Here is a 10,065-nt window from a genome sequence, read left to right as displayed (position 1 = left end):
AGGGAAAGGTACGAGCATAGACTGCTTCTCTTTTTACAAGTGTTGTTGATATTACGTTTGCATGATTTAGTATTTAACTTTTGGATTGGTTGTATCGGGGTTTGCATGTACATTTCTGTGATTCATATAGGTGGCACAATCATCTGAATCCTTCCATTAACAAAGAGGCATGGAGTCAGGAGGAGGAACTAACTCTTATCCGTGCTCATCAAATTTATGGGAACAGATGGGCGGAGCTAACGAAGTTCCTGCCAGGGAGGTAAAAAATGTCTTCTTCATGTGTCCTTGCATTACGCAAAAGAAGTCTCCCTGAAAATGTGCTGGTCTCATATGAATAAATTTTTTGTTATCGCATTATCCTTAGGTCAGACAACGGAATAAAAAATCACTGGAACAGTTCGGTTAAGAAGAAGTTGGATATGTACTTGGCGTCAGGTCTTTTAGATCAGTTTCAGAGCTTGCCTCTCTTTCCCCCTCAAAACATGTCTAACCCTTCATCAGCTTCACGGGTGCAAAGTAGTGGAGATGAAGGTAGTACCAAACCTGGAGCTGATGCAGAAGAATCTGAATGCAGCCAAGGTTCAACAACTTTTGGTTGTTCACAATCTACTAATGGTTTACCTGATGAGGTGAAGCCTGTAAATGAGCAATCGTTCTTGTCTGAAATGCCATGTGGAATGGAGAAACAAACCTCTAAACCCACATCATCTGCAGAGCCACATTGCCCCACTTTTGATGACATCATGTTTATTGTCCCAGAAATTCCATGCGAAGCAGAATACTCAGCAAAGTTCCCAAATTCAAATTGCTCTCATGAGATTGAGACTTCTACAGCCATGGAACATCAGTTTAATTTGCAGGATGGATCTAAAGATGCTAAACAGGAGCTTGGTCAAGACTCGTCAAGGATGATGACTCATTGCATGGATGTAAAAGAAAGACATGAAGTGATTGGAATAGTTCAAACTTCAGTATTAAGAGCTTCACCTTCTATGCCAAGTCTGGATAAAGATCCTCCACCACAAACTCAACTATTGCTCACCGATGAGGGGTGCTGCAGGGTCCTTTTCCCAGATAACATGAAGGATGGGTGTACTTCCTCAGGGGCTTTTGAGCAAAGCTCAAGTGTAGTTAGCTTTCAAGAAAACAAGGGATCTTTTTGTCATCTGTCATCAGAAAACCAAGCTCATGAAACTGGAAACATTTTGGCTTCATCCTGCCATCCTACAAGTTTGGATGTCTTGGAAGGTGGTCGACATGTTGATTTGTTACTTACTGCAGACAAGGATTTGCGTTTAGACTGTAAGAAACCTGATCAAAGTTGTCACCTGATTGGAGCTAAAGAGTCAGAAGGTAAAAAAGATAGGGAGGCTGATTTCGTTCACACTGACAGGCCTGAAAATCCCCATGGTAATGGTGATTACGGTGGTAATGCAGATCTGCAGGAGCTATCATATATTCCGAAGGATTCCTTGAAATTAGTCCCCGTGGATAGTTTTTCTTCTCCTCCTAGAGTAAACCAGCTTTCGTTTCCTATTGATGATAAGCAAAATGGGAAAGACAAAGGCACTCTGTGTTATGAACCTCCCCGTTTTCCAAGTGCTGATATCCCTTTCTTCAGCTGTGATCTTGCACAATCAAGTAGTGATTTACAGCAAGAGTATAGTCCCTTTGGTATCCGCCAGTTTATGGTCTCCTCTATGAATTGTATGACTCCGTTTAGGTTATGGGATTCGCCATCTCGTGATGATACCACTGATGTCGTGCTTAAAGATGCTGCCAAAACCTTCAATGGTCCACCATCCATCTTGAAGAAGCGTCACTGTGATTTGTTGTCACCCTTGCTTGATAGAAGAAAAGACAAAAAGCTTGAACGAGGAGTAGCATCTTCCTTAGCTAAAGATTTTCCTGCGAGAGATGATTGCAAGTCCTCTCTCCTGTCTGAGTATCCTGACAATAAGAATAGGTGTGCCACACCTTGTGAAGGCAAAGAAAATAGGGGTTGTGAAACAGGTGGTTTAGGTCAAGAATTGGTTTCAGATGTTAAAGACCTGAAGGAAACCTCGGATTCTCACGATAAAGCTGAGGGAATGGTGTCTATAACAATTGTAAAGGCACTGAAAGAAGGAGATGTTTCAGTCCAAAATGTAAGTTTATATTTGTACTTTTGCATTTGCAATCTTTTTAGTAATTTCAACTAGATTCATTCCGTTTCTGATATCAGATATATGCTTTCGCTTTGACTGTCTGGCATGCATTTGCTGTGGTGCACAAAGTTAAAAGCTTATAGTTTATTTCATAAAATTGTTAGAATCTCATGGGACTTATAGCATGTTAGATCTAGATTTCTGTACTCTTTTTCCCAGTGATAATGACCTTGATTATTTTGGTGCTATTTCTTCAATGATCTTTAGAGCTTATGCTCTTACCTGCTCATCTTGTGTTTGCCTTTGCACCAGGACTGGGAAACTTCTGGAATTCTTGTGGAGCATAATGAAAATGAGCTTCAACAGTTTTCTCCTGACAAAAACATGAATTCTGGCACAAAAACTCCAACAAACATACACAAAAGGTCCATAGGTATCCCAAGGCAGGGAATTCCATCAGAACTTCCTTGCACTGCAGAATCCATTCCCTCATCCGCAACCAAAGGGAATAAGACTGACACTGCAGAGAACAACATAAATTTTGAAAATCTTGGAACGTAAGTTCGTAAATGTTTTTTTTCCCGTGATTTATATCGATAGTAGTGTCGGATGTTTCTTATGTTTGCTTGAAAATCTCTATTTCATTTCCAGATTCAATGGAACGCCATTTAGAAAAAGTCTAGAATCTCCTTCTGCATGGAAGTCTCCTTTGTTCTTTAGTTCTTTCTTCTCAAGCCCAAGGTTTCCCACCGAAGTGGCACTTGAGGTAAGTTAGTATAACATCTCCTAGTGTTATTATAGTTTCTGAATGTTCTTCTCCTTTCCATATCGAAGCTCATTTCGATGGTAACACGCATTCGTTGGTACTTTCTTTCCAGGGTTTTGGATACTTTTTGAGCCCCGGGGAGAGAAGCTATGATGCCTTAGGACTGATGAAACATTTGAGTGAACATACAGCGGCAACATATGCAGATGCTTTGGATGTTTTGGGTAATGACACTCCCGAGACGATACTCAGCAAAAGGCAACAGAGAAAGTCTACTCATGGTAAAGAAAACCGGCACCAGCCTCGTGATCAACCGGGAAATCATTCCCATGTCTCGGATTCAACCATTACAGTATGCATCACAAACCCTTTTTTCCACTTGTTCTAGGTGCTTAATTTCTGCAAATTGGAGAAACAAATGTCACAAAAAGATGGTTGCTTTTCCATGATGGCATTTGTGGTTCATCTTGATCTTACAAGTTACATCATTGTTCTAATGAAAGCTCAACACTTTTGGTTCAAGAACATAGAGTTAATACTTTTTGTTATGCGATCTTATACTCTCGTAAACAGTTTATTCAGAACCGGGTTGTGGAAATGGCTGTGCAGGTGGAACGGAGAACGCTGGATTTCAGCGATTGCGGGACACCTGGAAAAGCAAAGGCTTCCTTCTCGGGTTCCTAGGCAGATTAGATACTCGATGTCCTCATCTTACCTCTTGAAGATTTCAGATAGAAAAGGATGCTTTTTGTTCATAGCTCAGAAAAAAAAAAATCTATTCTTGCCCATTCAATTTGTAGATTGGCATCTTCCTTTTATGTGTAATGTCTTTTTCATAATCCCCCTCTTGGTGTCTCTGTATCCGCAGCTCTTCACCTTTTGGGAACTGATACAATTGATTTCCAACAACACTGGAAAAAAAAGATTATATTCTTTTCATGAGGATCAGTCGTTCATCATCATGGTGAGTTTCAAGTAATTATGTCTTGTTGTACAAGAAACAGTACATATCAATGATTCCGTACCCAAAAAGACCCTCAATTTTTGGTAACTTTTAGGCATCACATATTATTCGCCCACCGACGAGATAGATTCAGGTACGTCGACAATGAACATCTGAATTCGAATGTCAGACGATGAAAATCCACATTACGTATACCCGTGGGCCACGGACCGTGGCTGAGCTCGTCTAGGGTTCAGCTCAGGATTTCGTCGTTCAGACGCCTTGCATCATCTCGTCCCCGCCTTGTCTTGCTCTCCTCCGTTTATCGTCTCTCTCTTTCTTCACCTCTCCCTCTTTTGCCCCTCACCTCCTTCGCTCTTCGTCTATTATTTTTCTCTTTCCTCATCCTCACTCTTATCAAGACAACCCGAGGGTATCCCAACATTTGGAACACCTCGTGGGTACCCTAACAACTTGAGTCTGGCGACAGGTTCCGAATCCTGGAACCCGAGAGACTTGAATTCAAGATCAAATCACCCAAAATCTCGGATACCCGGTTCACATCCAATTCTATCCACAACAACGACGTTTATGATAATGAGCATTCTAGAAAAGGATCTGAGTATTGAGAATGGATTACCAAATAACATATGGTGATTGGATAATTCCATAATCATCAAAACCGACAATGCCCCCACCAAAAAATGCAAAAAAAAAAACATGGGGAATCCACTGTATGCATATCTACAAGGCGCAGGCTATGTTTTCTCAGTTACAGCCTATTGACACTACTTAGTTTCAGCTTCTCTGGCTTCTCCTGTCATCAGTCATATGATTGGTTCCATGTCAAAGAGAGAAACTGACCTGTCAAATAGCTTGTCCGACGAGCTATGTGAGCACCTCATTAGGAAGATTCAATGTCCTCAGCAGCTAGGTTACACAGTTGTCTGGTCCAATCATCGTTCCAAAAAATCATGATGGGCCGTCGTTATCCACTGCATTCCTTGGGGATGTCAAGGAGGAGATGAGAATTCCAAAGGCAGCATGTAATCCGATACTCTTCTTTCAAGAATCACACGCTAGTAGTAAGAGTACGAGTCACCTGAGGCGTTTCTTTGTAAACATCGAGCTCATCTTCTTCATCGGATGATAACAGAGATGGTCCCATCCACACCTTGAATCAGTCGTTGATTCTTCTTTCAACTTCTTGTGTGACTTCCAAAGGTTTAGCTTCAAACATCTCCAGCTCGAGATTCTGGTTACCAAACTCTCCCCTCGTCAAGAATCACTGCCGCTTTCCTTCTAAGGAAGAAATCGGTTCCACCACATAAGACAATTAAACCCCACGAAGAAATCTTGTAGCACCAAAACAATGGCAGAGAACAGCTATTGCCCAATGTCAGGAGGATTGAACCAAGAAACAGAGCAAGGAGACCAAAACCAAATACGACAGCGAAGACAGCATTCAGAACTGAGAGACAGCGAACTCCATCCTTGAAATTAAGAAAGGATTAGAGAATGCATAACTGATAAAGAATCCAAGCTTTGATAGGATCAGATTCCGGCAAGCAAGATTGAAATCAGCAGTTCTTTTTTAATCGATTATTATTTTCGGGTATAGATCAGGCATAGACACAAAGAATGTATAGGTGACATATAAGAGAAAAGCTGACATTAGAAAGACATGAAACTATAACAGGCATATCAAATACAAACACTACTACAGGAAACCAAATAGCCCTTATGGAGTGAGTATAGTATACCTCTTCTCGAAGAACAGTAATTATTTTCGACTACTTTTAGACATTCAGGACGAGAAGGAGCAGAATAAGCCACATCAGTTCCTGAAACGTTGAAAAAACAAAGAATGCGGAACTTAGAAGTACGAAATATCCCATGCACACCAACTCAAAATCCTGAAGGAAAAGCGAGTAATAGAAGCATTTTACGATTTTTAGAAGACATAGGCAGAGAAAGCCAGAACTTTCACAGCTATAACGGTAAGACATCACAATGATTATGCATCTGGGAATCTTTGCAGGACGGTGTTAAAGACAGGATCGTAGGGTCTTGTCTGTATCAGTCCAATGACTCCAATCTACACAAGGGTTGCATTTTTACAACTTCTTAGATCATATTCTCTGATAATACAGACGACATAATGCTCCAAAACGGAAAGGGTACTTTCTTTCCTCATACACCAAATATGATTAGGATCTCATCTAACAAAACCTACCCGAGGAACTAACTGAGACAATGTGAGCAAATTTGTTCAATCCCAGAGTCTCTTATCCCTGAAAAAGATTCATCAAAGTCCAAGGAAATGCTGATTTTCTAAAAGACTGAAACTCGGAAACAAAACAGAGGAACACTAATTCCCACACAAGTAAACCCATCAATGCTAACATTGACTTTCATCAAAAGTCACTGACATCTTGAACTGATCTAACAGCCATTTGGGCTTTGAGGGCATAACCAATCACCTCTCTAACTGATTTTTTCACAACAATCAACAAATTTAGAAGCCAAGTTTTAAAATTCGCAAAAATAACAAAGAGACAAGTCATCTAAGCTCGTGTAGAGTCGAGCATTGTACCTCAGAATCTCAGATGAATGAAGAAACCCAACGGGAAATTCCACCTCTAGATAATCAGGGAACGAAATAAGCCAAACCCAAAAACGATTCTAACCTGCTACAAGATAAACAGCTGATACAAGGAAGACTATCGTCGAGGGTACGAAAACGACCATCCAGTAGTAATCCGCAGTTTCTTGATCCGTCAAGTAAAAAGCACTGGAAAACAGATCTGAGTCGCCGGATTTGCCATTGATGGACAATGACAGTAGCTTCTTGTCACTGCAAAATGGCCTCTTCAGAACATCCGAAGGAAACACGATTTTCAAGCTGACGACCGTGCACGTGAAGATAACGAAGCAAATGAAGCCCACGATCGCCATTAACATGGGCTTCTGAAGCTTAATCCAAGCTCTATCCTCCTCTCAGGCTCTCGTACTCGTGCTTCGGCATAAACGCCTGACGCAACGCGTCTCCGATAGTCGCCATTGACGAGGGAACCAAAAAACCCTAATCCAAAACCTTTCACCCGGTGCTTTTCCTGATTCCCGAAAACTCCAAACAAAGATTTAAAAATCTATGCAAAACCCTATATCAAGGGATTTAGCAGAATTCAAAGAAGAATCAATGAATCTGAAAGACGAGTAAAAAGATTTCGAATTTCGCGGATGGAAGGAGAAATGGTGATGCAGGAACAAATGGCGCGTGTAGGTTACGGTGCCTGCCGTTGGACGGGCATAAACAAACAACACACACGACCAGATTCGGCTATCTTTTTATAATTACAGAAAGACCCTATAGTTTCAAAACAATAACAAATGTGCCCACTAAATCTATAGTTGACTTTTTATAATTAATAATTATAAAATTATATATATTTGAAATTTTAATTATATTGTAATTATTTTTATTCATGTAGTTTAAATCATCCAAAACAATCCAATTTTATTTATTTCGAATTGAATTTAAATTGAATGTTTTATTTAAAATTATCTATTTTCTAAAATATTATTGTATTCATTTCAAACTTTTGCACTACAATCCTATTTAGTTCAAATTTATTTTTATTTTAACTACTATTATTGAGATCGATGAATCGATGAATATATTATTTAATTTTATTCTATCACACATATATGTATATGTTAAATCGTACAAAAATGAAAAAACAAAGTGAAAACTCTAGCCACCAGCCACGTGAGTCCCACAATCATAAACATATACGCAACATAAAGTTCCAAATCCATTATAATGTTAAAAGCATAGCGGCTTCTCACCGTATATTTGGAACGCATACGGGTTATAATATGACTTCGTATTTTATTTTTAATTTATTTATATCACTATTCCAAAAATATTATAATGAAAAGATTAATTAGTTTCAATAATTCCTTTTTTGTCGCTAAACCATACATAATTTTATAACTTTTTGGTCAACTCGAACTAACGAATATGTTTTTAAAAAATTAAACAATGAACAAAAATTAGCTGGCAACCTTGCAAATATTGACATTTAGTTGAAAAATCAAATTAAATATAGCAGGTTGAAAGCGTTCTTTGTGACAACTTTCCCATTCAAAAGGGTGGTTTAATAAATAAATATAATCGAAACACAAAATGGGAAACGGGAAATATTTTTATTTGAGTTAAAAAAATATTAAGTTCAATTTAATTTACATAAAATTGTTAGATAAGAAGCCATTATATATATATATATATGTTTTTTTTTGCATGTCAGATAGCTATTTGATATTTTACTATTTGGATAACAAATTAATGGACCTACTAATAAATCATCCTCGGTGACGTCGTATATCTCATCGGGGGCAACTTCTGTTTTACACTCAATGTGCTACATCAACTTCCACTCATACCCTCCCCTTATTAAAAAAAAATTCCAACATCTAATATACCCTCTTCTATAAATAATGACCAAAACACCCTTTTATATTTAATTTTTTATTAAAAAAATATCCCCAAAATTAGGGTAAACGCGGTCTCTCTCCTCTCTCTTTCCGGTGTCTCTCTCCTGTCTCTCTCTCCCTCATCGACATTGAGCTCTCTCTCTCCTACACTTTCTCTCTCATCTCAATCTTGCGATTTTTTCTCCAAAATCAGTAGAAATCAAAGCAAAATCAGTGGAAAATTGTTGAAGAAGTTGAAAACAGATAAGAAAATGTGAAAATCTCATTTGTTTCTACCCACATTGATGGTTGTCGGTGTTTATATGATGAACAGTGATGCTTCTTCTACCTTTTTTCTTCTAATTGTTGACAGTTTTGAAGTTTTATCTTTTGTAGTATAGTATAGTCATAGATCGGGGTCGGATCTGGACTTTAGATGTTGTTTCTAGAGTATCACTAAACACAAATGTCGGGTCACAGTAGAGAGGAGTTGGTGAGATGGCCACACGGTCACACGATCACAAAGTGACATGCTCATTAACATAACGGTTGGCATATGTTTCAAGAATGATATGGTACTATTTTCACATGGTCACATGGTACTATGTTTACATGGTCACATGGTACTATATTACAATAGTCACATGAGACTATGTTCACATGGTCACATGGTACCATGGCCGCATGGTCACATGGTCACATGATTCATAATAGTAGGATTGGTAATAATGGTTACAGGGTGAGGAATTCACATGGTCAAAATGTCACATGGTCACATGGTCCAGAATAGCCAGAATGATAATAATGGTCATATGGTCACATGGTCACATGGTCACATGGTATTATATTCATATGGTCACATGGTCACATAGTCCAGAATAGTTGAATTGATATGTATTTTGTATTTGTGCTTTCTACAGCTACGATGGACGGGCAAGATGAGAGATCGACAATTGTATACTTTCTGTATGATGGTAGGTGGATATTGAATAAAAACGGAGAACATGAATGGGAAGGAAAGTTCATGGAAAATCAAAGATTGTTGTTCTTTTGCCCCCCTGTGAGGTAACCTACAGTGACCTTGTTCGAGAGTTATGTGCTGAGATGAAGGTGGAGAAAGATAAAACGGAGATCAGGTTAAGTTATTTGCCAAATGTCAAGGAGAACAGAAAGCCGACATACGTATGGAATGACAAGCACGTTCATATTTATTTGTTGGATAAAATAAATGGATTGCGAGGTATGCTTTATGTGGAGATAGGAGAGTTACGTATGAAAACTGATGCTGAAGAAAACGTTGAAGAAGAGGCTATAATTCCTGCGGATGGTAGTGTTGTTGGAGGAAATGGGAAACGAGGTGTTGTAGACTATGAAGATTGTTTTATGTTGAGCCCAAATTTTAAGAGTAAAGTTGGGAGTAATAATGTGCCAGAAGTTATACATCTTTCTGATAGTGAACATTCAAGTGGACTTAGAGAAGTTATGGTGAAAGAGTGCGTTGGTTGTCATGATGATGATGATGATGATGATGGTGTTTTCTTACACTCCAACGCTTCGAGTTTAAGATCAATGCCGTACGCAACCTCCAATTACAGCCGGATCCAGCAAATTTACATCTTATTTCCCATAACTTCTTATCAGACCTCATCGTAGTATACCTAAAACGAGCCACAGCTGCACCCTTTCGAACATATTCTTGCGCTGCTTCCTTATCGTCAAACTCATGACCA

The 10,065-nt window shown here is 38.9% G+C and overlaps 2 protein-coding genes across 3 annotated transcripts in view; one reads left to right on the top strand and one right to left on the bottom strand.

The window, feature by feature from the left end:
• Positions 1-3,852, top strand: part of LOC104803810 (myb-related protein 3R-1-like) — a 5,733-nt gene extending 1,881 nt beyond the window's left edge. Inside the window, exons 7-13 of one of the 2 annotated variants that reach the window (XM_010527877.2) lie at positions 1-10; positions 133-259; positions 365-2,147; positions 2,460-2,704; positions 2,799-2,913; positions 3,026-3,265; positions 3,523-3,852. In XM_010527877.2, coding sequence (XP_010526179.1) covers positions 1-10; positions 133-259; positions 365-2,147; positions 2,460-2,704; positions 2,799-2,913; positions 3,026-3,265; positions 3,523-3,597 — 2,595 coding nt within the window. In that variant the 3' untranslated portion in view covers positions 3,598-3,852. Of the gene's footprint in view, positions 11-132; positions 260-364; positions 2,148-2,459; positions 2,705-2,798; positions 2,914-3,025; positions 3,266-3,522 lie in introns of those variants that run through there. The other variant, XM_019201382.1, reaches the window with a different exon arrangement.
• On the bottom strand, positions 3,826-7,152 carry LOC104803811. The gene is given in 6 exon segments (XM_010527878.1): positions 3,826-4,356; positions 4,721-5,129; positions 5,131-5,347; positions 5,619-5,700; positions 6,547-6,857; positions 6,859-7,152. Coding segments are annotated over 5 exon segments (873 nt in total). The 5' UTR covers positions 6,921-7,152; the 3' UTR covers positions 3,826-4,356; positions 4,721-4,928.
• Between the last annotated feature and the right edge of the window lie 2,913 nt (positions 7,153-10,065).

The sequence above is a fragment of the Tarenaya hassleriana genome, unplaced genomic scaffold, assembly GCF_000463585.1.
Source record: "Tarenaya hassleriana unplaced genomic scaffold, ASM46358v1 Cleome9, whole genome shotgun sequence".
Classification (NCBI taxonomy): Eukaryota; Viridiplantae; Streptophyta; class Magnoliopsida; order Brassicales; family Cleomaceae; genus Tarenaya; species Tarenaya hassleriana.
Note: the sequence above shows the minus strand (reverse complement) of the source record. Positions and strands in the feature narration are given on the sequence as shown.